The sequence below is a fragment of the Engystomops pustulosus genome, chromosome 1, assembly GCF_040894005.1.
Source record: "Engystomops pustulosus chromosome 1, aEngPut4.maternal, whole genome shotgun sequence".
Classification (NCBI taxonomy): domain Eukaryota; kingdom Metazoa; phylum Chordata; class Amphibia; order Anura; family Leptodactylidae; genus Engystomops; species Engystomops pustulosus.
This window is the reverse complement of record NC_092411.1, coordinates 81,382,440-81,410,391: the sequence shown is the minus strand read 5'-3', so window position 1 is coordinate 81,410,391 and position 27,952 is coordinate 81,382,440. Positions and strand designations below refer to the sequence as shown.

Below are 27,952 nucleotides of genomic sequence, written 5' to 3'. Positions count from 1 at the left end.
CTTAGATAGTTCTGGATAGGAGAGGGTTAAAACCATGAATATTAGTTGATATTATCCTTTCTCAAAATGTAGTAACATATAAAGTTAGGCTAAGAATCTGGAGTGGGGTACACTTCAGAGAGCTGTATCTCTGGCTCTGTGACACCTAGAACCTCACTTCTTTTTTCCTATGAAAGAAGAGAGTCTCATCTTTTATATGAATCTAAATTTGTCTGCCTTCGAGAGTGATTTTTATATATAAAAATGCACTGATATTCTCACTTTAAGGCTGCATTCACACTACAGTATGGGGGACGTGTATACGGCCGACGTATATGCGGCCGATATATGTCCCCCGTACACTTCTATGGGCTTGTGGCGCCCTACGGGAGCGGTACGGTGTATTACGGCGCCGCGGCCATACATCGCTATGGAGAGGGGCGGGGGTGAGCTGCGCTCACCTCCTCCTCCTCTCCCCGCGTGTGCCGGCTCACGGCAGTGTGAATGTAGCCTTAACCTGAATATCTCTGCATCCATGGCACCTAGAAACACAATTCTAAAATTAAGGGGTATTACCATCTGGGCAATACATTTAATTGAATTCATTCGCTATATGTAAACATTTCTTTAATTGGATTTTATTTTAAAAATGTTCCTGTATGAAGATAATTTCTCATAAATGTAGCCTTGTTGTCCCTTAGAAACAAGATAGCTTCCTCGGATACGACCACCTCACATTTTGGCAGCAGTGGCCGGAAATGTGCTATTGAGTCCTGCCTGACCACATGGGTTCAGCATTCATTACCACAGAAAGGCTGTAGGATATGCAGTAACTCCCGGACATTTCATATACAAGAACCTTTTGTTTCTTTGAGCAATCCCTCCAGCAGAGGCGGTCGTATCCAATACAACGTTTTACAACAGTTTTCCAATACACTTTCTGTATCAATATATCATGTTTTTATAGATTTCTGCTTACTGTTAATTTATAGAAAGCTTATATGTTTACTTCCAGAGGATAGAAATCTGAACATGGTTGAGTGATATCACACAGGTGCACAGCTCGGTTAGTATCACAGGGAGTAATGAGAGCTGTGTGTTATAGCGAGCCGTGCACCTGTGTCATCACATGACCATAGACAGATGAAAGTAAACAATGAAGCATTCTATAGAATGACAACAAGTATAGATCTAAAATACAAGAATTTATACAGAAAGTAAATTGGAAAATAATATAACTTTTCATTAAACATAGTAATCTACTTCTACTACTATATTACTGTTTCATGTCGCTCCAGTTTATGCAGAGAACCCAGAACTGTCTTTTTATTTCCAGAACTTCAGTTGCCTGATACCATTGGTATACAGTAAACTTAAAGAGAACCCATCATGCAAAATAACCCCCCTAAACTAAATATATTTTCATAAACTGCCATTAGAGAGCATTGCATCTATCCCTTCATTGTCCCTCTACATGCCTGTAAACCTAAGCAATGAGGTCCTAAAGCTGTATGCAAATGACCTGTGAAATGTCCAATGAAGCATTAGCATATTCAAGCTGTCCACTCTATTCATGAGTGGGAGGTACAGCCACACCCCCAGTGCATGACTGACAGCCTGTATAATGATGTGAGGCTGTATAATTATATGCTTCCTGGTCCTGGTGGCCACGCCTGCAGCCTGTGTGTGTGTATAGGAGAGATACAGCAGCTCCAGGCTGCAGCCATATTACAGCAGAACATGTCAGATTCATGTGTAGCTGATGTCTGTGTCTCTCACCTGTATATTAGGAGGATGCAGCATGTCAGCAGATGCAGCACACACACTAGCCATGCTTTACTATACATTACACACAGACATGAGCAGGGGGAGGAGAGGGGAGGGGTAACAGGGGTGACATCACTGCCGCTGACCATGTGACCAGCCTCATTTACATGATAAAGAATAGATGATTTTACAATGAATAATGTATGAAATAACTAGATAAAGGCTGGGATGGGATCCTTGTGAGCTGCTCCAACAGGTAGAGGTGACAGGAATAGTGTCAGAGACCTGATGACAGGTGTCCTTTAAGCACTATATGGGTTTCAGTGGCAGGAAACTTAAAGCTTAAAAGTAGTAGACTGTAGAAGAAACCATGTAGTTATAATATATATAAAACACAACTAGAATTCTATTGTTTATCATTTTATTGAATAAAGAAACTAGAGTAGAATCAGCAGAAGTAGGATAACATTGAAATCACAAATGGGATCCAAGGTGTCAAAATACAACTCCAGCAAAGGTAGTGCAATTCCAGCCCACGTTAGCTCCATTTATATCTATGAAGTTGATGTAAACCCTGAAAAAGAAAATAAAAAAGAAATTAAAAACTGCTTCCAAAAATGCTTTAAATCTAACACTACATGACTGGATAGAGTAATGGTGCATGCACACATTATTGTGGATTACACACAAGAAAGTATTTCACAGTAGCATTAATGATATTTAATAAGCAATTTGCACCAAAAAATTGTCTGATGGAAAATCCTGTTCGTATGCTTTGCATTATGGAAATGAAATGTGTAGATCATATCTAATGTAATGTTATCCATGCATTCTGTCAATACCGAATCTTAATCTGTGTACTTTGGCAAACCACTCTCCAGATCTGTGGTGATATTATTGCCACTTATTCTGGTTTACAGCTTACTTTGAGTATTATAGTGGAGAATAACTTCTAGGTGGCATTTATTGTTTAGATACTTTATGGCCTTCATGTGGAAACATGTACTCCTAGTAGTTAGGACAGTCAAGAGGTCCCCCTCCCCATGAAAATATTGCAATTTTTTTTTTTTTGGCAGGATACAATAGTCCATTTGAGAACACTGACTCCTAGTAACACCTTTAATATGGTTCCTCTTGAAGTACAGTCCCTTACGTGCAGTTTAACTCCTACCGTAGTAGCATGTTGCCTCTTTGCTATAGTGTAACCTTGTTGTAGTGCCATCACCCAGTGTATATGTAGTGTGGTAGAGCTGTGTACAAGTGCTTTCCAGGTAAACCCTGACCGACATGGGTTCACAGGTAACATTTTCTCTGTGTTCTACTTTACTTTTTCCCGATTTACTACCATATGTGAGCGGTCTGCCTTTTTCTCTGTTATTGTTGCTCTTCTTAAATCATAGTGGCCCGTGTGTAAGTGCCCTTTTGCATGATAGTGCCTCCTTGTATAAAGACCTCCTTGAATGATTTTGACCCTTGCATAAGTGCCCCCCTGAATTGCAGTTCCTTCCTAAGAACTGACCTCTATGTCCCATGTTAAAAAAATCTAAACTATTACCTTTCCCTAATCCCTCATGTGGCACAATGCTTTTAGCCATCTGTGCAAGAGGATCAACAAAGTTATGTCATCATGTAGTCTGTGTTAGGACACTGAAGTGTATGGGTCCCTGCTTTGCCATAGACTATACATACAACTATATTGGTGTCGTGAGGACATCAATTTGGTTGAATATGGGAGGAGCCAGGCACTCCTGACCCATGGGCCCCATATGTACCACGTGGTCTGCCTCAGTTGGAGGTAAGCCACTGATTTATGGGAATTTTTAGCTTCCAGCTTATATTTTGAAGAATGTTTTCTTTAAAAAAATGTTCCATCATTAAACAACAATCAAGGCCTTTGACCATGTTTGACGTATAGGCTTGGCAATAAGCTTGTGATCACAGTAAACTTGTACACATAGTGAGTGGAACATAGTGTTATTTGTAATCTAGGTGTAATATTCTGGTAAATACTAGTCCAGCTATTGCTACTCATTCTTTGCCAGACCGATAACTGAACAGGCTTGTCTCCAAGCACTTCAGCTGTGGAATTGTAAGAAATGCCACACCCGGGCATAATTAAACATAGAGTTAAGCTACCCCTGATGAAGCAAGGTGAAACACGTGTCGGGTGGTGTCCACCATTGGTTTGTATATACCTGTGTATGTGTCCTTTGTCCTCTGGATAATGTGCAATACTTGTTTGTCAGCAAATAACATGACTTGTTCTAAAGACTATGCCTTCCATACCTCTATAAAGGTTACTGTGATCTATTTATTATGTATATTTAGCTATTTTGACCCTTGGTGGACCTTTTCTGTGTATGTTGTCTTTTTAAATGGATTTGTTTAAATTGATCTAATAAAGAGTTATTTTATGCTTTCTACATTTTGTTTTTTGTTGCCTCTTTTTTTTTTTATAGCGTTATAGAGTTAAGCTAGTTTACTATGCCACAAGATGAAACAATAACACAAAATAGAAATATTCAATGGGTCAGAGAATAACGACACAGCAAGGACACATAATAATAACCCCTTCACGCTCCGTGGCGGATATATCCGCCACGGAGCGCAGTGACTTAGCGCTCAGTGGCGGATATATCCGCCACGGCGCTTATGCCGGCTCGGCTCTGGATCAGAGCTGAACCGGCATCGGGAAACACGGGGTGCCGGCTGTAACTAATAGCCGGCACCCCAGTGTAACACCCGCGGTCGGAGTGGGCTCCGATCGCGGGTGTGTAACCCGTTAAAGGCATCTAACATGCCTCTGGGGGTCTTTCCCCCACGAACCGTTTTCGGGGGACGCTGATCGCTGCTATGGAAGTGCTGGGGTCCGATCTGGTCCCCAGCACTGCCTGCAGGCACTGCCAGTAAGATGGCGTCTGTGACGTCATCTTACTGGCATAGTGCCAGCCTATGCAAGTGCATAGGCTAACACTGATAATACCCTGCAATACATGATTATTGCAGAGTATTATCATGAACAAGCAATCAGATGATTGCTTGGTCATTTCCCATGGTGGAAAAAGTGAAAAAGTAAAAAAAAAATGTTATTCAATAAAAAATAAAGTAATAAATCAATAAAAATGCCCATAAGCCCTATAACATATAAAGAGTAGAGATGAGCGAACATACTCGTCCGAGCTTGATGCTCGATCGAGCATTAGCGTACTCGTAACTGCTCGTTGCTCGGACGAGTATTTCGCCCGCTTGAGAAAATGGCAGCTCCCGCCGTTTTGCTTTTTGGCGGCCAGAAACAGAGCCAATCACAAGCCAGGAGACTCTGCACTCCACCCAGCATGACGTGGTACCCTTACACGTCGATAGCAGTGGTTGGCTGGCCAGATCAGGTGACCCTGGGATAGACTAGCCGCTGCCCGCGCTGCTCGGCTCATTCTCTGTCTGGATGCCGCTAGGGAGAGAGCTGCTGCTGGTCAGGGAAAGTGTTAGGGTGTTCTATTAGAATAGTGTTAGGCAGGAGTGATTCTACAACAACCCAACAGCCCTTCTTAGGGCTACAATAACGTTATACTTTTTTTTTTTATTTGCTTGTGGCTGGGCTTGCTGGCACTAGTAGTGCAGCTAGTACCATATTGTGAGGAATTAGCAGGGGGACTTGCTACCGTTGTGTTTAGCTCTTAGTGACACACATATCCACCTCAAACACCAAAGTGGGAAAATTTATTAGGGGTTTGATTTCAATTAGGCACAGTCTGCCAGTTTCTTTTTATTTTACGTTTATTTTTTTAATAACTCAGTGTCATCTCATCTTGCATAGTAGTGTGCTTTAATACTTGGCTAGAAAATAGCCATAGGAGAATCCAAACGGCTTACTTACGCCTACAGTGCTGCAGTGCATCTACTAGCAAATTGTGAGCAATTTGGAGTGAGACTTGCGACCACTGTGTTTTGCGCTTAGTGACGCACATATCCATCGCAAAGACCGAAGTGGGAAAATTTATTAGGGCCCGGGGTTGGATTTCAATTAGGCACAGTCTGCCATTTCCTTTTTTATTTTACGTTTATTTTTTTCATAACTCAGCGTCATCTCATCTGGCATAGTAGTGTGCTTTAATACTTGGCTAGAAAATAGCCATAGGAGAATCCAAACGGCTTACTTACGCCTACAGTAGCGTTATATATATTTGATTTCTGGTTGATCTGCTGGTGGCTGTAGTTGCTGCAGTGCATCTACTAGCAAATTGTGAGCAATTTGGAGTGAGACTTGCGACCACTGTGTTTTGCGCTTAGTGACGCACATATCCATCGCAAAGACCGAAGTGGGAAAATTTATTAGGGCCCGGGGTTGGATTTCAATTAGGCACAGTCTGCCATTTCCTTTTTTATTTTACGTTTATTTTTTTCATAACTCAGCGTTATCTCATCTGGCATAGTAGTGTGCTTTAATACTTGGCTAGAAAATAGCCATAGGAGAATCCAAACGGCTTACTTACGCCTACAGTAGCGTTATATATATTTGATTTCTGGTTGATCTGCTGGTGGCTGTAGTTGCTGCAGTGCATCTACTAGCAAATTGTGAGCAATTTGGAGTGAGACTTGCGACCACTGTGTTTTGCGCTTAGTGACACACATATGCATCGCAAAGACCGAAGTGGGAAAATTTATTAGGGCCCGGGGTTGGATTTCAATTAGGCACAGTCTGCCATTTCCTTTTTTATTTTACGTTTATTTTTTTCATAACTCAGTGTCATCTTATCTGGCATAGTAGTGTGCTTTAATACTTGGCTAGAAAATAGCCATAGGAGAATCCAAACGGCTTACTTACGCCTACAGTAGCGTTATATATATTTGATTTCTGGTTGATCTGCTGGTGGCTGTAGTTGCTGCAGTGCATCTACTAGCAAATTGTGAGCAATTTGGAGTGAGACTTGCGACCACTGTGTTTTGCGCTTAGTGACGCACATATCCATCGCAAAGACCGAAGTGGGAAAATTTATTAGGGCCCGGGGTTGGATTTCAATTAGGCACAGTCTGCCATTTCCTTTTTTATTTTACGTTTATTTTTTTCATAACTCAGCGTCATCTCATCTGGCATAGTAGTGTGCTTTAATACTTGGCTAGAAAATAGCCATAGGAGAATCCAAACGGCTTACTTACGCCTACAGTAGCGTTATATATATTTGATTTCTGGTTGATCTGCTGGTGGCTGTAGTTGCTGCAGTGCATCTACTAGCAAATTGTGCGCAATTTGGAGTGAGACTTGCGACCACTGTGTTTTGCGCTTAGTGACGCACATATCCATCGCAAAGACCGAAGTGGGAAAATTTATTAGGGCCCGGGGTTGGATTTCAATTAGGCACAGTCTGCCATTTCCTTTTTTATTTTACGTTTATTTTTTTCATAACTCAGCGTCATCTCATCTGGCATAGTAGTGTGCTTTAATACTTGGCTAGAAAATAGCCATAGGAGAATCCAAACGGCTTACTTACGCCTACAGTAGCGTTATATATATTTGATTTCTGGTTGATCTGCTGGTGGCTGTAGTTGCTGCAGTGCATCTACTAGCAAATTGTGAGCAATTTGGAGTGAGACTTGCGACCACTGTGTTTTGCGCTTAGTGACGCACATATCCATCGCAAAGACCGAAGTGGGAAAATTTATTAGGGCCCGGGGTTGGATTTCAATTAGGCACAGTCTGCCATTTCCTTTTTTATTTTACGTTTATTTTTTTCATAACTCAGCGTCATCTCATCTGGCATAGTAGTGTGCTTTAATACTTGGCTAGAAAATAGCCATAGGAGAATCCAAACGGCTTACTTACGCCTACAGTAGCGTTATATATATTTGATTTCTGGTTGATCTGCTGGTGGCTGTAGTTGCTGCAGTGCATCTACTAGCAAATTGTGAGCAATTTGGAGTGAGACTTGCGACCACTGTGTTTTGCGCTTAGTGACGCACATATCCATCGCAAAGACCGAAGTGGGAAAATTTATTAGGGCCCGGGGTTGGATTTCAATTAGGCACAGTCTGCCATTTCCTTTTTTATTTTACGTTTATTTTTTTAATAACTCAGCGTCATCTCATCTGGCATAGTAGTGTGCTTTAATACTTGGCTAGAAAATAGCCATAGGAGAATCCAAACGGCTTACTTACGCCTACAGTAGCGTTATATATATTTGATTTCTGGTTGATCTGCTGGTGGCTGTAGTTGCTGCAGTGCATCTACTAGCAAATTGTGCGCAATTTGGAGTGAGACTTGCGACCACTTTGTTTTGCGCTTAGTGACGCACATATCCATCGCAAAGACCGAAGTGGGAAAATTTATTAGGGCCCGGGGTTGGATTTCAATTAGGCACAGTCTGCCATTTCCTTTTTTATTTTACGTTTATTTTTTTCATAACTCAGCGTCATCTCATCTGGCATAGTAGTGTGCTTTAATACTTGGCTAGAAAATAGCCATAGGAGAATCCAAACGGCTTACTTACGCCTACAGTAGCGTTATATATATTTGATTTCTGGTTGATCTGCTGGTGGCTGTAGTTGCTGCAGTGCATCTACTAGCAAATTGTGAGCAATTTGGAGTGAGACTTGCGACCACTGTGTTTTGCGCTTAGTGACGCACATATCCATCGCAAAGACCGAAGTGGGAAAATTTATTAGGGCCCGGGGTTGGATTTCAATTAGGCACAGTCTGCCATTTCCTTTTTTATTTTACGTTTATTTTTTTCATAACTCAGCGTCATCTCATCTGGCATAGTAGTGTGCTTTAATACTTGGCTAGAAAATAGCCATAGGAGAATCCAAACGGCTTACTTACGCCTACAGTAGCGTTATATATATTTGATTTCTGGTTGATCTGCTGGTGGCTGTAGTTGCTGCAGTGCATCTACTAGCAAATTGTGAGCAATTTGGAGTGAGACTTGCGACCACTGTGTTTTGCGCTTAGTGACGCACATATCCATCGCAAAGACCGAAGTGGGAAAATTTATTAGGGCCCGGGGTTGGATTTCAATTAGGCACAGTCTGCCATTTCCTTTTTTATTTTACGTTTATTTTTTTAATAACTCAGTGTCATCTCATCTGGCATAGTAGTGTGCTTTCATACTTGGCTAGAAAATAGCCATAGCAATAGGATAGCATCGTTTGGTTTTAAAAACTAAAAAACACACACAAAAAAAAAAACACAAAAAAAAGTTAAAAAAAAAATTAAAGTTATAACTCTCATTTTCAAAATGTTTAACCCGAGGGCTAGGGGTAGAGGACGAGGGCGGGGACGTGGGCGTCCAACTACTGCAGGGGTCAGAGGCCGTGGTCCTGGGCGGGGTGAGACACCACCTGCTTATGAGGGAGCAGGGGAACGCCGCAGAGCTACACTCCCTAGGTTCATGTCTGAAGTTACTGGGACTCGTGGTAGAGCACTGTTGAGGCCAGAACAGTGCGAACAGGTGATGTCGTGGATTGCCGACAATGCTTCGAGCAATTTGTCCACCAGTCAGTCTTCCACGCAGTCCACCCGTGTCACCGAAATCGGCACTCCTCCAGCTCCTGCACCTCAGCCTCCTCCCCCCCAGTCTGCCCCCTCCCAGCAAAATTTGCCATTTGAACCGGCATACTCTGAGGAACTGTTTTCTGGACCCTTCCCACAGTCACAAACCACTTGTCCGGTTGCTGATGAGCAATTTTCCGATGCCCAGGTTTTCCACCAGTCGCAGTCTGTGGGTGATGATGACCTTGTTGACGTACTGGAAGAAGTGTGTAAAGAGGTGTCCGACGATGAGGAGACACGGTTGTCAGACAGTGGGGAAGTTGTTGTCAGGGCAGGAAGTCCGAGGGGGGAGCAGACTGAGGGATCGGAGGATGATGAGGTGACAGACCCAAGCTGGGTTGAGAGGCCGGGTGAACACAGTGCTTCTGAGACGGAGGAGAGTCCTCGACCAGAACAGGTTGGAAGAGGCAGTGGTGGGGCCAGACGGAGAGGCAGGGCCAGAGCTGGTGCATCAGCGCCAAATGTGTCAACTAGTGAAGCTCCCGTGGCGAGGGCTCCTGCGGCGAGGGCTAGATTTTCAGAAGTCTGGAGGTTCTTTAAGGAAACACCGGATGACCGACGGACTGTGGTGTGCCACATTTGCCAAACCAGGATCAGCAGGGGTTCCACCACTAATAGCTTAACTACCACCAGTATGCGCAGGCATATGAATGCTAAACACCCCACTCAGTGGCAACAAGCGCGTTCACCTCCGGCCGTGCACACCACTGCTCCTTCCCCTGTGTCAGCTGATAGTCAGCCCCCCGCCCAGGACCCTGCCACAAAAACCCCATCGTCGCCTCCACGATCCTCCACAGCATCCACCAGCGTTCAGCTCTCCATACCCCAGACGCTGGAGCGGAAACGCAAATATAGTGCAACCCACCCGCACGCCCAAGCCCTTAATGTGCACATCTCCAGATTGCTAAGCCTGGAGATGCTGCCCTATAGGCTAGTAGAGACCGAGGCCTTTCGCAGCCTCATGGCGGCGGCCGCCCCTCGGTATTCGGTCCCCAGCCGCCACTACTTTTCCCGATGTGCCGTCCCAGCCCTGCACCAGCACGTGTCAGACAACATAATCCGTGCCCTGACCAACGCCGTTTCTGACAAGGTCCACCTGACCACGGACACGTGGACGAGTGCTGCCGGGCAGGGCCACTATGTATCGCTGACGGCACATTGGGTTAACTTGGTGGAGGCTGGGACCGAGTCTGACCCTGCGGCTGGTCATATACTGCCGACGCCGAGGATTGCGGGGCCTACCTCGGTCCAGGTGTTTCAGGCCTACTATGCCTCCTCCTCCTCCCACCCCTCCTCCACCTCCTCCTCCTCCGAATTACCATCCGTGGGCATGGCGCCATCAGTCGGTAGCTCTAGGCACAGCAGCAGTGCCGTCGCTAAGCGACAGCAGGCGGTGCTCAAACTGCTGAGCCTAGGTGATAAAAGGCACACCGCCCAAGAGCTATTACAGGGCATTCCACATCAAACTTGTTAACTTTGTCGCCACCGTGCTGTGTAAGCCACAAAATATACTGGAAAACTTTTTTCATTTACGGATATTATTTCAGCACTTCTTGCGCAGATGTTTACATTCCCCTCACCCGCCATATCCCAAACTTATAAGAACGCTACTACACTTGATCTTATACAAAAGGTTCTTAGAAGTGCTGTTTGGGGAGTAGCCTAGAGACAGGGGCTTGGATTGGCGAAAGCTCGCCTGGCAGCGGAGCGCCAGCTCCATGCCAAGATCCAACTAACATAGTTTTAATTGCAGCACCTTTAATCTACTACTAGTTCACTGCCTCCATACATGGTCCCCTTATCAAACGAGCTGTGTCAGGCAGAATTTTGGATTGTTTTCATGGCTTCCATGTTAACTTTGTCGCCACCCTGCTGTGTAATCCACAAAATATACTGGCAAACTTTTATCATGTACCGATATTATTTGAGCGCTTCTTGCTCACCTCCTTTGGTTCCTCTCTGCCACCCATTGGTTTGAAGCCTGAGTCCATTTAGGGTATGTTGCCATGACACTCTCTAGCCTGCCGCTGCTGCCGCTGCCGCTGCCTCTGCATGCCGTCCCCTATAGTGTCAGGGTCAATTATTGGATGTTTTAGATGCTATCTAGCCTCATTCGGTCACTCTGTCATGGCCATGCTGTTGCCCATAATTTTGGCATAATGGTGCGATTAAGCAGCCTCAGAGGCATCCATGCATGCTGCCCCTGCTGTTTCCTGTCCATTTCCGTGGTGTTTCCATCCTTTTCTGAGGTTCCCAGGTGTTTGGCCAAGCTTCCCTGTGCAGAGCCTTGGTCCCCTTGAAAAATGCTCGAGTCTCCCATTGACTTCAATGGGGCTCGTTACTCGAAACGAGCACTCGAGCATCGGGAAAAGTTCGTCTCGAATAACGAGTACCCGAGCATTTTAGTGCTCGCTCATCTCTAATAAAGAGACATATAACCCCAAAAAAGTCTAAATCATAACAAAAACCCCACATATATAGTATCACCGCGTCCGTAACAACCCGTAGAATACAAGTAAATCATTATTGAACCCATACGATGAACGCCGTTAAAAAAAACTATTGAAAACCCAACAAAAATTAACATTTTTACCTATTCAATCTTACAAAAAATGCCATAAAAAGTGATAAAAATGCAAAAATGATAGATTTTTTCCCACATTACGGTTTTATTTGACAAATTTAGTAAAATGTAAGAAAATATATTCAAGTCTGGTATCCCCATAATCGTATCGTCCCATAGAATAAAGCTAACATGATTATTAGGCTAAACGGTGAACACGAAAAAAAAAAAAGTCAAAAATCCAGTACAGAATTGATGCTTTTCTACTCATACCCTCAAAAACGAGTTCCTAAATTTTCAACAATAGGTGATACCAACCCCAAAATGGCAACACTGGAAAAAGCATCTCATCCCGCAAAAAAAAATGCCAGCACATGGTCCCAATAACGAAAAAGCGAAAATTTATAGCCTACAAAAGGGACCAAAGAGGAAACTAAAATCCTGGCAGCTGCAGGTCCCTCCTTCCATTCTGCGCCTCGCTGTGTACCCATAAAACAAGTAACGTCCACATGTGGGGGGTCTCTGCACTCGGGAGAAATTGCAGAACAAATTGTATGGTGGGTTTTCTATTTTTATCTTTTGGAAATGTGTAAATTTTAGGGCTAAATGAGCATATAACCGGAACAATTTGACCAATCTAAATTTCACCTCCATTTTGATTCAATTACTATGAAGATCTCAAGGGGTTAACAATCTTCCTAAAAGCTGTTTCTGATAGTTTGAGGGGTGCAGATTTGAAAATGGGTTGATTATATACGGGGGTTTTGATACTAAATATGTAACATTTCATTCAAAACTGTATTTATCCGCAAAATAGTAAATTCTGAAAATACGGAAAATCGCTATTCGATTTGTAAGCCGAGCGACATCAAAATATATTATCCAGACATTTCAAAAATTATGAAAATGTAAAGTAGACACATGGGAAATGTTATGCAGCAACTTATTTAGGTGGTAAATCTATCTACCTGAAAATGTAATGATTTTGAATTTCAAAAAAGTGAGATTTTTCAAAAAATTCATCATTTTTTCTTTTTTTTAGAAAATAAACGCAAAACTTATCAGCCAACATTTACCACTAAAATGAAGTACAACATGTGGGGAAAAAACAATCTCAGAATCGCTTTGATAAGTAACAGCAGGGCCGCATCTGCCATGAGGCAGGATGAAAATCTTGTTTCAGGCGGCGGACATCAGAGGCGGCAGAATGGCAGCCTGGATGATTTAGGAGGCAGCTCGTGACCTGATCTATCACCCAGCAGAAGTTCCTGCTGGCTGCTCTCTGCTCCCCCCTGCACAGGTCATACACTATTTAGTTAGGATCCTTTTAGCTAGCAGACAATTAACCCCTCAAGCCACCATGACGTACCCCAACGTTATGGGCAGCAGTGCATAAAGACACCATGACATTGTGGACCGTCATGACTTCTGTCACTCTGACAATATGCAGCGATTGCTGTGACTGGTCATTTAGTACAGACAGACAAATCCCAGAAGAAAGTAGCATTCCCTGGCGGAGCTCACCTTATCAGTATCCTATCTCCTCATTTTCCTTCACAGACCCTCCACACCATAAATCACCTGCACACCACACACAATTAACCCCTTCACTGCCCAGCTGCATACCTCGCCCATCTGTGCCCTCCTCTACATTTTTATTTAACTTTGAAGAAAACCTAAAGGGTTAATAAAGCTCCTTAAAGACATTTTGAATAATTGAAGGTGTAGTTTCTTAAATGGTGTAATTTATGTGTTTGTATCTGTTGTTTAGGTCCATTGAAATCACTTGAAATTGCCCTTAATAAAATGAATTTGGAAATTTAAAAAAAAATATCTACTAAACTTCTACCATCCTAAAGATACAAAAGAATTTTTAAAAATGTTGCCAACGCAAAGCAGACATATGGCGAATGTTATTTATTAAGTCATTTTTGTGTTATAACTATTTGTTCAAAAATTTTATTTAAAATACTGATCTCAGGAGGTAAACAATTGATACATATGGGTATTTGTGTGAGTGATTGTCTATATACAAAGAGTGTGGAAATAAACATTTAAATAGGCCTGTGTATACGGCGTTAGGGGGGGGGGGGGCGCTATTTGAATTTTCGCCTCAGGCAGCAAAAAGGCTAGAATCGGCCCTGAGTAACAGTGTTCAAAAGTTATAACCATATAAAGTGACGCAAGTCAGAATCCAAAAAATGGGACTGAGCCTTAAGCTGTAAAATGGCTGCGTCCTTAAGGGGATAATAATAATAATAATAATGATGATAAATCGAAGGTGGTAAGATTGGCACCCAGTAACTTGGAGAGGGCAACAAGACTCAGCAAAACACATACAGCTTCTTATGCAAAATCTAAACAGAAAACTGCTGCCACCAGGGTGAAAGCAAGTTTTGCCTTTATAGGAGCAATTCAGAAAAAAAAAGTTTGCGATTTGTTTTATACTTGTAATTTACACTTGTAATAAAGTATTCCATAGTGTGATAACCACATATTAAAAATATGGACATAATGAAAAACAAGCTTGTCAACCAATACATATCTGTGATCTGGGAGGAAATAACTATAACTTTATTGCATTATTGTAGAATTAGCAAGTAGGTATAAAGTGCATAGACAACTGAAAAATGATCCCACCCTTCTGCTCAGAGCTGTAGCAGGCTCCTGGTTGAATTATACAGCAGCCCAGAGTAGAGGGGATAAGAAAAGATAATTGTGTGAACAGATCCTTAGAGAAGTTACAGTCCTGGAATAAAAGCTAAACTTTCAACAATATTTTATAAATGAATAGTGCATGTGATAAGAAAACTCATTAAAGGGAACCTGTCATCTCATCCCCCCCCCACTGCAAAAACCTCATGCATGTCATGCAGCTTCGAAGTTTTCAGAAGGTGTTTTTCTATTTTTTTTTTAAATTTTGCAGCATACCTATAAAAACGTATTTTATTCGTGTCTATGATGCAGCCAAGGAGGTGGGACCAAGCTGTCAAGATACCACGCCTCCTCACCGCCATTTGCACTGCCTAGTCAACCTCCTGCCAGCCTCTATGCTCCCATGATGCTGATGCTCTGCTGTGATTCATCCACGATGCTATAAAGCGAAATATGTGCTATGCATCTTTGAAGCTTGCAGAGGTATTCCCGAAACAATATCACAATAGCCAGGGAATGACGTCGACCATAGCAGGCAGGAGGGCAGTGCAGGAGACCATCGGCAGGCGTGGTAGCTTGACTACTTGGTCAAGCTCTCCCACTTCCATGACTGCAACTTAGATACAAATAAAATACGTTTTTAGAGTTTGAACAGCTATAAAAAAACACCTTCAAAATGCTTTCAAACCGCAGGTCAAGGTGTTTGGTGTTATTTTTGGGGGTAGATGAGATGACAAGTTCCCATTAATGCTGCAATTATTTTAATTTCTTAGTGCAGGCATGGGATAGTATTTTCTTATTCTGCTAAGAACCATTTTTCTGTCAATATGAATAGAAACAGATTTCAGTATCAGTAAAATATGTGCTAGACTTACCTGTCAGGGCGGATTTGCAACTGTTTGTTCAGAAACTCACACAGTACTTTGGAATAATTTTCATTCCTTGGACCACCAGTCTTTCCAATACTTTGAAGGCTACACAGGCCACAGGGTTCGTTTGTTCCAGCAAACATCATTTGTTGATCAGCGTGAATAATAATTGCAAAACTCTATAGAAGACACAAGTTAGAATAGCTTTATGTACTACATTTAAAGGGGTTAGTGAGGGAAACAGCTACTGCTGTATTCTATCTCCTGATTGTTTATTCTTATACTTATGTGTCCAGTCTTGTAAACAAGGGGGTCCCTATTTACAGTGAATTAAAATGATGCGGCAGTAGTCTTTCATTCCAGAGAACCATATCATTATATCATGTGACCTGGGGCTGGATTGAAGATAATGTACTGAGGAGTTCCAGCCCTTAAGTGTTGCAGAGCTAATAAAGGGCACATGAGTATCACTGTATACGCATGTGACCCAGAGTAGGTGCATCATAGTAATTCATGGGAAATCAGCTCCCTTATTTTCAAGACAGAGCACCTAGGCAGGGTGAAAATTATGTAATGGTGTACAGCATTGAACATTCTAATGATTTTTATATTTCCATTGAGAACCCCTTTAAAGCCCAGACAAAAGCTTATTCACAAACTTATTAAAGGAAATCTACCATTTGATTTCATGCATTATGAACCAAACATAGCTACACTGGTGCAGAAACATATCTTGTTTAATCCCTGAACCGAGTGGTTTTTGCAGAAAAACCAATTATAAAATTATGATAATGAGGCTGCCTCCTGTGGCTGCCCCTGTGCTCTACTCTTACCCTTATTATGTACTGCTCCAGCCTTGTCCCACTGAAAACACTGTATTCACAGTGTTGTCCCTGACAGGCAGAGGTAATCAATCGCTGCACCATTCCCCAGCTGCTGTGTATGAGTCTTCCAGCTCAGGTTGATTAGTCCTGTCTCAACAGTTCAGGCATCTCTTTTATGTACGGCAGCCAGCCTTAACACAGCTTTGCCAAGGTCCTGAATTTTATAGTTGTTTTTTGAGCAAAACCACTAAATTCAGGGATTAAAAAAAGATATGTTTCGCTACAGAATTCTTAAGGTATATTTGGTTCAAAATGCATAAAAACAAATGGTAGATTTCTTTTAAGGATTTAACATAGGCCACACATGTTATAACATTAGTTTCTGGTGTTGGGCACAGTGGGATGAAGGATTCATCATGTTCTCAATGCGATGTAGTAGCACTCATAGCTACCTCTTTAGCAGAGGCTGGATCCTAATTAGTGTTTAGTGTCTGCTTACCAGAGGTGGTGATCACCATGTAGAATGCATCATTAATAAAATCTAATATTCATTTTCATAATATTATTATAAATCATTCTATAAGAAAAAGTGATTGCCCCTTCACTTCAAAATTGACTTGTCTTCTGTTAGATCTTTTATATTGTTTTTGGGTCTTGGCTCATCTAAGTATTCTCTGTTACACTGGTGGGCCAATCAAACCTGACCCTAATTTATAATACATTTATAAACCACACTATTGTGGTTTTTTAATGAGTTTGTTTAGGACGAAAAAAAATGTACATAAAAGACAAATAACGTGATAAAATAAGTGAATTAACACATGTAAAATCACTGCTGCTTCAGCACTGGTACACCCAGTTGGTCTTAGTTTACTTGGGTGTGCTGATGCTATTTCCATCTACAAATATGACATTTGCAACCAATTGTTGGACATAGCAAGCTTACTGCTAGGCCCATTTATTTGATGCAGCCATCTTGTGTATAAACATGGTTATCGCCAAGTAACCAAGAAGAAGCAGCAATGGAATGGATGATAATTTACAGGTTACCCAAGTTACAAGAATATGCCCACCTTTTCAGTTTCAGTTAATCATATTCCAAAATGTTTTTATGGAAATAATATTCTAACTTAAAGAAAACAAGAAAGTTAGTATAAATGACTATTATTTATGGAAGTTTTTCAATTTGCTCCATTTCTTTTCAATCTCCTGAACATGATATTGTAAATGATTTAAATCCTCCACCTGGATGTGCCGATGCATCTTACTATACTGCCTGTTGCATTGTTCCAGTCAAAACACACTCTTACATTCTTAGATATCTAGTTGAAACAACCCATTCAGTATGTGGCTCCTTATACATTTTCTACGTTCTTGATTCCATTTCTTACCTTAGCTGGTACGTCCATAGCTTGTTCAAGTAGCTGGCACAGGTCAGTCATAAGAGTCTTGGGTAATGCGCTCTGGCATACATTGGTGTGCAGGGTAAAAATAGGCATGATGGTATACAGGGAATAATAAGATATTCTGGATGATGAAGACCAGAAGTCAAGGAGGTTCCTCTCTTTAGCCTTCAAAACAGACAATGATGCAGTCTCTCAGACTCAGCCCTTATGTACCGTACATCCTATCTCCGCACCGACTATTACTCATTAACTCACATGATTTTACGCAAACCTCTTTTTATTGTGTCAATTTCACTTAGTAGCACATTAGAAAACTCAGAGATGAGAAAAATAAAGAAAAAAGATATCATGGCTATATGAAGAAGGGATGCAGAGGCTTCTGTGACCCCTGGGGATCATGGCATGAGACTTAACAATATTCACTCTGCCTCATAAAGGAGTGATGGTGTTTATTGTGTAGTATGCTGTGACATTACTGTGTGCGTTATAATTGTATTTAGTTGTAGGTCTCCAACGAAAACCCTCCTTTAGGGTACAGTCACACATGATTTACGACCAGATCATGACCGCCATAGATTTCAATGGCTCCCGGTCAGGGCACGGTGAGCATAGGTCAAAAGATCCGGTGCCCGGGCAAAATTCCTCACTCTCATCACTATTTACGCCCTAAGGACCTTGTTAGCGATGAGCACTATAGTGGTGACATTACAGGAGGCTGTGGAAAGCATTACAGGAAGCTGTGGGAAGCATTACAAGAGGCTGCGGGGAACATTATAGGGGCTGCGAGGAACATTACAGGGGGCTGCGGGGGACATTACAGGGTGCTGAATAGGACATTACAGGAGGCTGCAGGGGACATTACATGGTGCTGAAGAGGACATTACAGAGGACTATTAGGACATGGAGGCTGCGGGGGACATTGGGGAGGGGGCTGCGGGGGACCTTACAAGGGCTGCGGGGAACCTTACAGCGGACTGTGGGGGACATTTAGGGGACTGCGAGGTACATTTCAGGTGGCTGAAGGGGACCTTGCAGGGGGCTGTGGGTGACCTCACTTGTGGCTGGGGGGAACTTTTTAGTTGGGTCTGTGGCAGACATTACAGGAGGCTGTGTGGGGTGGGTTTATGCATATTTATGGTCATTTATGTTTAGTTGTGGGTGTGGATTGTCTTTGTTTATTGGCTTGGTTTAGGATGTGATAATCGGTTGGGTGGGGGTTGAGGTAATTAGTGTTTATTCATTTCGGTGTATTTTAAGTTATTTTTTTTGCTAGGTGTGAATGGGGCTGGACCAGCAGGTAAGTTATTGTATATATTTTGTATATATGTTTGGTTTGTGTTATGTATTGTTATGTTTTTTACTTTTATATAAAATAAAAGATCTACAGGTGGACATTAATGGTGGCATACGGCTGCCATAAGAGTGTCCGGTATGGTTGGCACACTTTTGTGTCACCGTGCCGCCATTGGAAAAGAAATCTTTCCAGTAAGAAAGGCCTGGCTACACGGCTTCTTATGGAGAGGGAAGAAGTGAGGAGCACTTACCCCTTCTCCATCAGCCCGGCCCAAGTAAAGCATACATGTGTGTGTGAAAGGGGCCTTATAGTAAAGGAGAGAAAGTGTTAGGGGTAACAGCAGGGTAACACTGTTGGGGGCCCAAGATGTAGGGACAATAAAGAACATAAGATGTCTCTGTGGTGAACATGTGGATGAAGATGAGACGCGGTGATGCGCGGTCTATTGGAGAAGATAGAGAGGAACTTCATGTCACAGGTCACGTTACTTTGTGGTAGATGAAAAAGGTAGGGCTTTCTCCTGTGTTTTCTGTAGCTTTATATGTTAGGTACAGTTGTTATTGACACAACCACATGTGAAGGCGGTTATGTACAGGAGTAGATGCTACTGAAAATTTGGTTCATATGCATTGGGGCCTGTGGCCCGGATCTTCTGCGACCCTAGCAATGCCCCTGCTGCACCGTGATTGTGTTGGGTCGCTCTTCTGCTTACGGAGGGACGAGGGGGTGACAAACGCTCACCCCTCTCCCTCCAGGCGAGCACACGGCCGTGTGAATGAGGCATTATGCTGTAAATAGTCTGCTGAGACAAGTTGGTCACAGTGATTCAGTGGTATCCTGAGCACAAGCATAATGCCATCAGGACACGTCAGTAAGAATTGATAACATCATGGACTATGCTTCAACAGGTGTTATAAAGAATATGTACCATCACCAGTTCTTTAGTTTATTTATAGTTTATAACATTTTTCAGTTCTATGAATTATGTTTATCATTCATTTAATGTGAAATTAGTAGATTTATTACCTAGACATGTCCTATCTTTTTCCCATGTATGGAGCGTTACGGTGCCGTACCGCATCGCTCCGTGTGGCCATTGCCGTCTATGGGGGACATATGTACGGCCGCAAGCTTGTGGCCGTACACACATCCTCCGTACAGTTGTCTGAAGACAGCCTATGTTTGCAAGTTGCAATGACAGCACATAGGAGATAAGGTATTTAAAAGTTATTGATGCACAATTTTCTCTGAAAATCAGTTGGCTATTGTTATGATGGTTAATAGCCATGTTGTTTTATGGGTAAAAGCGCAATATTATGAAGAAAATTATGTGATTTCATCTGTGGAAACCTTCTTATATTTGTTTTCCATGGCTGCCTTCTGTCCAAAATCAACTTTTAAAATGATGCTCATAAATCAGAAGTGCTCAGTTTTTTTTTTTTTTTTTGCTCTATGGCAATTTACATATAAACTTGTGACTCAAAACCATAAAGAACCCATTGACGCATTGCAATCAAGCTGTTAAGAATTGTTTAGACATGCAGCTTCCACATCAGTAGATTGCTTTCATTCGGTTTTTCTGCCTATGTCATTACAGAACTTGAGTTAACAGTATTATTGTCTAGATTCACATAAGATGACCATGCAGAACAATTGAAGATTTTTTTTTTGTCTATTTGAAGGTAAAGAAAGACAATGAAAGTTGTAAAAATCAAGATTTGTATTAGTCTGGCAAGCTTTTTTTCATGAAATCTCAAGAAATATACAATATAAGGGTACATTCACAGGGCCTTGTGCTGGAGAGGAGGCGGAGGTGTCCTCTCCTCCCTCCATAGAGAATAGCGGTACACGGCCGCACACACGCCGAAAGATAGAACATGCTCTATCTTTTAGCGGTGTGCGGCCCGGATGTATCTGCGCCATGTCGCTATTGCCGCCTATGGGGACGTACATGCGGCAGCATGTACGTCCCCGCAGACAGCCATGTGATGTGCCCTAAGCAACATGTGAAAAAACAGATTGACTAGGACATGCTCTACTATATAACAGAATGGTCACTGTTTCATTAACATTAAAAGCATTTAGTGCAGGCACGTGCATCTGTGCTTATTAGTAATACAATTTATATTCTAGTTATGATGTTGCATCAACGTCATGAATATATACAGCATGGCTGTATATCTGGGATATTCATCTACTTAGGGGGGTAGTGATTTTACAAAACCAACTCACATGTATTTGGCAGACCATCGAAAGACCACTTTATAGCGCCCTCCAAGAGTGCGGCATAAATTGGGCTACAAGTTACCTTATACACCATGACAGACAAATCAAGTCAGGAACACATACACAAATGAAAAACAAGTTAAGCAATAATTTAACCAGGTTTATAGCTGGAAGGGTAGGTGAAGAGTCACATGGTTATTATCTACTACTGAGAAGCCCGGTATATCGCAAAGAAACTGGTGCCCACTGGTGTCACTTTTAGTCTGTACTGAGAATTTTCAAGTTTAGGGCACATTCACATGAGGTGAACAAAGCCTGGGCGAACATACAGCCGCACGCTGGAGAGGAGGGCAGCGCTCAATCCTCCCCTCTCCATAGAGAAGCGAGTGGCCGGCGCTGTAACACGTCGAAATATAGGACATGTCCTATATTTCGTCGTGCATGGTCACGGTGCAGTGAGATAACATGTGCTCACGGTAAAGTGACCAGGTGCCATAGATGTCAATGGTGACTGATACGTGGCCACAAATGGTGCGGCCGCATCTCGGTCCCCATTATGTTTGTGGAAATGAGCCCTTACAATGTCTGCACTGCTCTTTTGCCAGGTAGTAGAGATTCTTTGCATTATATAAATACTATATTACAAGTAAGATCTTCTAGACTGTATTGGGTCAGTGAAACAGGAAACCGCATGGTCCATGATTTGCAAACCAGCCATGGCAGGACGGATCTTACCTTACTTGTTTACCTGTAGCTTCTACGTTTAAAGTTAAAATCTCTGTACTCTGTAAAGTCACCGGGGCACATGTATCATAGTTTTCAGGCTGCCACTTTTTCAAGTTTCCTGAAGTTGGCCTCCTACTTAATCATTGCAATGTATCTTAAATTGTATTAAAGTTTCCCTTTGTGATACAAGTGAAGAGTTGCCCATTTAGTCTCACTTTTGCAACTTTTTGTTTTGCGACTTTTTAATCTCAAATTAAAGTAGCTGCGAAAGTAAGTCTGGGTCTAGCATGCTCTGATTTGTGGCGAAATGCTACACAAAATGTTTCCCCAAAAAAAGAAAAAGAACACAATAGCAGTAATACATGTTCCCCACTGTCTAAATGTTCCATCTACTGTGGATTGGGTTACAGCATCTTCCCTGAGCCATAGATCCTCCAGGTCCTGCACACAGAGGTGACTCACTACAGGCTACATTCACACAGCACATTGTTTTATACGGGCTGGAAATCGATCCATTGCCTGTATTTGTCCTCCTGTTACTCTCCCGTTTGGGCACAAAAACAGTCCGTGTGTAATTTTTACGATCCATATAAAATATGAAAGGCTGTAAATTTATGTCACTGGCTAGTTCCAGTCACTTGATTTCGGTTACAGTTTACTGGCAGATTTTGAATCTTTTTTCCCTTGTGCCTGTTCACCTTATTAATGATGTGTTGGTGCCACAATATTTGTCAGACCCTCACGCTTTCTTTTTTTGGGCACAAATTTAAAATCCTGACTCTTAGAGCTGCAAAAAGCTGGTCTACGGAATTCTATTTCTGAGGTGGAGGCAGTTCTAAAGCTTTTCAGTCATACGCCAATTCATTAACCCCTTGCGTCACAAACATCCTAACTTAAATTCTAGTAAGATTTGTGCGCCAACTCACAGAGACTAATCCGTGCAGCTGTACTGCAAAATATAGAGCAGGTACTATTCCTGTCCATTTTTGCAGCACAGCAACTCAGCTTCCTATTGAAAGGGGAGGAGCATGCAGTGCTCACACCCCTTTCTCCAACTAGCCAAAAATGGACCTTAAACCCGGCCTAAGGGTGCGTTCCCATGTTCAATTTTTGAACCCAAAAACAGGCCTGGATTATAATAAGTAAGAATATATCATGTATAGAAGCTACTCTTTTTTTGACTCTATACCTGGTCTGGACATCAAAAACTGCACACTCCAAAGACCCTCTCCCACATCCTACTACCAACTGCAAGACCTGTAATTCTTCCTCGTGCAAACCCCAGGCTTCTATGCTGAGCAATTTAAGGAAATAATTCATCTAAAAGGCATGAGCAAACATCAGATTTGCACGCACGTAGGTAACCTATCGCAAAGTTTGGGGACCTTGGTTGACTGATCTTTCTTCTGGATATAGGCTGACTACCTAACTTCCCAACCGGACCCTGAAGCAGGGTATGCTTTCAGTGTACCCTGGTGTTTCTTACCTTCTCCTGTCAATAAAACTTTGTTGGTTGGCACTGCCTCTTCATGCATCCTTCTATATTAATTTTAGATTATAACAACCTGCATTGTAATGTTTGCTACTTTCATTATTACTATAGCCCCAACCAGGTCAGGTTGTTTTGATTGTGATATGACCTAACCCTGTTCTTTTTATTGTTCTTTTCTTAATTCTTTGTACTTTGTAAAAGCTTTCTAAAACTGACTAAAGAATGGGAATTATAGACCTTAAAAAACACAAACTATAAATCCATTTCACATAGGACACTACCTAATAAACAACACAAAAGAGCCATTTGTAATTGACCATGTTTATTTAATATGGAATGTGTCACACAGGCAAAGCTTTTAATATACTCAGTTGTCATCTGTTGTCCATGGAGAACTGAGACATTCCTACGCGAAGGTAGTCTTATTCCAGCCCACGTTACTTGGATTCAAATCCACAAAATTGAAGTAAACCCTGTAAATGTAAATATTGTTAGCTTTAGATTCACATATACAATAATAAATATATAACACACACACACACACACACAACACCCACAAAAAAAGTGCCACACTGCATAGGATAAATACAACATATTTACTAGACCCAAGGATTCTCCGTCAAAGCACTACTTTATTACCGAAATCCCCCTGCTGTTTAAAACAAGGCAACATTTTGGTATATTCAATATATAGTTTAAGTATGCCAAGTTGCTTTATTCTTTTTGCTATTCTATAGTTCTGTAGAGTAGGTAGTTCCACATTTATAAGGTCTGCTAGAGCAGGATAGACATGATCTAAATTATACGTTTAGCTATGCCATTGTCAATGGAGAGACATTCATCAGAAGGCTAGCAAACCTGTGACCAGGAATGTCATTTTTAGCTGGTGACAGGTTCGAAAAGCCTCAGCTATTCTTATTTTAAAAATGTCTTTGTCATTCTTAATCATTGCAGTAGTACATAATACCGTAGTTTTATGTACATTACCTGGCTTTCTGCCAGCAGCGTGTGGCGCATCCAGGGGAAGTGGTGGTTGTAACACTGCAACCTGTGTGTGCCTGTATCTCCTCCACACCATCCACCTCCCTCCCCTGCCTGCTCAATGCACATGAAAGGAAGTGGAGAAATGAGAGGGAACTGTATGAAACTACAGAAATGATTCAGAATGCTGAAAAGGCATTTTTAAAAATCATCAGAGGCTACTGGAACCGGTCACCAGCTAAAAATCACATTCCTTGTAAAGGGAACCTGTTACCAGAAGGCACAATTTCACTGGTTACAGGCTGCAATAGACACTGCCTAGTACATTAGATAACTGTTAGATTCAGACCTCTGCTCCCCTCCGTTTCTTAAATATCCTCTGATAAAGCTTACCTGGCTCCATGCCAACAAGTCCTGGCCAAGTCCCGGGTTTTCAAATGTTTGCTGGTTGATTAGCATAACGCTAGGCACTGCCCCGCTCGTTAATATTTTATTCCTAACCCTCCCACATCTTATCAGCTCCTAACCCTCCCTCTCTGACATCGGCTCACTGGGCAACAAACCTTGTGCGTAGTGAACCCTATACCCTTGCGCTTGTGCAGTTAACTGCTCGTCGGCGTCATGAGCACGGCAGTGGACTGTGTGTGCGTACCCTGTACACACCTTCTGACTTGGCAGAGCTCAGATACGCAAACTTGCTACTTTGAAATCCTACACTGACCATCGCTGAGTGATAGGGGCTAAAACACTAATAAAACTGAGTAAACTTGTAAAGTAAAGGGTTAAAAATTATCTTTATTGTGTTAATAAAAGGGACAGAAATTTGAGAATTTTCTTTCATAGGCAAACCCCTTTAACGACCAAAAGGAGTAAATGGGAGGTCGCATTTGGAGCGCACAGTGAAAACAAAGCTCACAAAAGTATGGTGCTATATATGTTTTCTTTCCCAGATTCCCAGTACATGGCAACGAAAATAAAAAACTATCACTAGGAAGTATATTTTGTCAGAAAAAAGCCATCATACAGCTCTGTACATGGAAAAATAAGGGGAGGACTGAAGTGACTTTTTAAAGGGGTTTTTCCATGAAGGAAAGTTAGGCCCTATCCCGTCTTGCTGAGACCCCCGCAGATTGCAAAAACGAGGGGTCCTTCGCACACCTCGTCATTCCGGCAGATTAATGGAGCAGACGGCCGCGCATGACCCTTCTGCTCTATTATCTCTATGGAACTGATGGAGATGGGCGAGCGCCGTGCTTTAAAGCCGCAATACATAAACCTGGCCTTGCAATAGATGACAGAAAGTCTTTTGGGTAGTACAATTATGTTAGACAGCTGTTACATGTCCCAGGCATCTTTTCTGTTTCCAAAAACTCACAAAAACCATGATGCTACTTTTTTTTGTAACATTTTGCTGCCAAAACAGTTGAGGAAAATCAATGATAAGTGAGCCGCAGTGAATATTGACAGAATTTTCCATACGAGTTCCCATACAGAGATTTAAAGGAATACAAAGTCTGTAGTGTTAGGCTACATTCACACTGCCGTTGCCCGCCCGTACCGTACCGGGCAACGGCAGTGCATGGGGAGAGGAGGAGGAGGTGAGCGCAGCTCACCCCCAGCCCTCTCCATAGAGATACATGGCGCACGGCGCCGTATTACGGGAAAAGATAGGACAGGTCCTATCTTTTTCCCAGGTACGGTGCCGCACGTGTGCTGCACCGTACTGCTCCCATTGCTGTCTATGGAGGACGTATATACGTCCTCCATACAGTAGTGTGAATGTAGCCTTAAGCTTCAGAGGTTCCAGTTTCATTCGCTGGATAAACTGTAGGGAATTGACCAACAAGCAATATTTTATGCAGTTTTCAGAACGCAGAATAAGACAGAATACAATCTGCTGTACACACTACTGCTCCTGCAGAACCTTAGGAGGACATTTATAGGTGTTACATATGTATGCAGATGGCTCCTCCCAGTGGTAGCTTTAGAAGATAGCATTTTGTTAGCTCTATGTCTGTGTAAGGGAAAAAGGAGTATAATGCTCTGAATAGGAACAATGAAAGGGATATAACTTTGAGCACAGAACTTTATGATAGCAAAGCCTTAAGCAACCACCAATACTACTTAATACTACTGCATTTTTGTGAGGCAATTGGGTAAGGGCGTGACTACAAGGTCCACCCAAAGCATGAGGTCCCAAACCCACCAAATAAATGGAGTGAGAAGCAAAGTATGTGTCCTGTGTATTCGCCGACAGTCAAGACTTTAATACAAACATCTCAGTAAGTACCATAGACGGTAAATAGAGCAGTAAAGCGCATCCTTGACCTGTCCCTTTTTAGAAGGAAAAGAACCCACTTTTTTGTAATCAGTAGATGAAACATGTTATCCCACAACTACAGGATAGGGAGCGTTATCAGATTTGTAAGCAGAACTCAATTTAGCTCCTTCCTATTGAGAATAAGCAATACATAATTATTTATAAAAAAAAATGTTTGTGAATAAGAGAAACAATATTAGGACAGAGGCTCTCCTACAAGATACCATAACTCCACATTTACCTGTTAGGAGCAATATCCAATTCCTTGGTCAAAATATCACTCAGTAACTTAGTGTAATTTTTGTTCTGGGGACCTCCAATCTTTCCAATACTCTTCAGGCTGCAGAGGGCACAGGGTTCTGTTGTACCGCCAAAGCTCATCATCTGATCGGGCATAATGTGCACAGCAATGTACTGTCAAAACCAAAAGATGATCAAATTAGTGGAAAGAAAGAAAAACAGTCATAAAAATTCATATGTGGATATATGGACTGTTATTAATAATGAAATGTGTAAAAGGAACCTGCGTTAGGCAGGTGTGAACTTAAAGGACATCTACCAACACGATGAAAGACTGTATGCAAATGAGCCTGCACCTACAGAGCCTATGGATCGGGCACGCTTTAGTGATTTTAGCCATAGAAATAGTATCCTAGTGTCTGGGGGTCACTTAGTGAAGCAGAGGTGTCTTGTAAGATGGATACAATTGTATAGAGTTCAATTGTATAGAGTGTGTATTTACACAATGCATATAAAACCGCATCAAGCCTGGACCCTGGTTCTGATTTACAGGTGAAATGACACATGCATAATCCTTTAGAATCCTATGCTTGCACCGTCTGAATACTCCCTTATATGCGGCTTTTGAGGTCAATTATGATCCTGTCAGGAACAGCTACTTCCATTATATACTATTACTACGAGTCTTACAGGTGGCAGGAATGTGGCATTGCCCTGCGCTGCAGGAGCGGCCTGGTCCTTGTGCCAGGCACCAGCCTTTCCTGCCCTTTGTGCCGGGCACCTGCCCTGGTACCGGCAGCAGCTCCCCTCGTCCCCTCCCGCCATGTGCCGCGCACCTCAGCCGGCTTGCCGGTCGCCTTGGCCAGTTGCTCAGTCAGGCTACACAGGAGGTTTTCAGGAATGGCATCCCGGGCCACGTTGGTGAAGAGCTCGAAGGTGGGCATGATGTCTCCGTGCAGCGTACTAGCTATGCCAGGCCCACAGACAACACGTGTGTCTGCAAACTCTGCCCTACAATGGGCTCAGCCAATCCGAGGCGCTTCCTCCCCCTGCTGGGCGGACATGAG

At 42.4% G+C, this 27,952-nt stretch overlaps 2 protein-coding genes across 2 annotated transcripts; both read right to left on the bottom strand.

The window, feature by feature from the left end:
* Positions 1–2,192: 2,192 nt before the first annotated feature.
* LOC140076637 (macrophage migration inhibitory factor-like) lies at positions 2,193–17,765 on the bottom strand. The gene is made up of 3 exons (XM_072123288.1): positions 17,592–17,765; positions 15,383–15,555; positions 2,193–2,320 (listed from the first exon to the last, which is right to left on the bottom strand). The coding sequence occupies exons 1-3, from the start codon at positions 17,697–17,699 to the stop codon at positions 2,242–2,244; spliced, it is 360 nt and encodes a 119-aa protein (XP_071979389.1). The 5' UTR covers positions 17,700–17,765; the 3' UTR covers positions 2,193–2,241.
* Positions 17,766–23,649: 5,884 nt separating this feature from the next.
* Positions 23,650–27,952, bottom strand: LOC140076557 (macrophage migration inhibitory factor-like). The gene is made up of 3 exons (XM_072123168.1): positions 27,722–27,952; positions 26,887–27,059; positions 23,650–23,817 (listed from the first exon to the last, which is right to left on the bottom strand). Exons 1-3 carry the CDS (start codon positions 27,827–27,829, stop codon positions 23,751–23,753), a joined length of 348 nt encoding a protein of 115 aa, XP_071979269.1. The 5' UTR covers positions 27,830–27,952; the 3' UTR covers positions 23,650–23,750.

Bases quoted from the DNA above. Each gene is read 5' to 3' on its own strand.
- LOC140076637 (XM_072123288.1), bottom strand. From the start codon at position 17,699: ATGCCTATTTTTACCCTGCACACCAATGTATGCCAGAGCGCATTACCC. The intron at 15,556-17,591 runs GTAAGAAATGGA...TGTCTTCTATAG, and splicing joins CTATGGACGTACCAGCTAAG to AGTTTTGCAATTATTATTCA. The intron at 2,321-15,382 runs GTAAGTCTAGCA...TTTCTTTTTCAG, and splicing joins TTGCAAATCCGCCCTGACAG to GGTTTACATCAACTTCATAG.
- LOC140076557 (XM_072123168.1), bottom strand. From the start codon at position 27,829: ATGCCCACCTTCGAGCTCTTCACCAACGTGGCCCGGGATGCCATTCCT. The intron at 27,060-27,721 runs GTGCGCGGCACA...TGGTTTTGACAG, and splicing joins CGACCGGCAAGCCGGCTGAG to TACATTGCTGTGCACATTAT. The intron at 23,818-26,886 runs GTAAATGTGGAG...TTACATTTACAG, and splicing joins TTGGATATTGCTCCTAACAG to GGTTTACTTCAATTTTGTGG.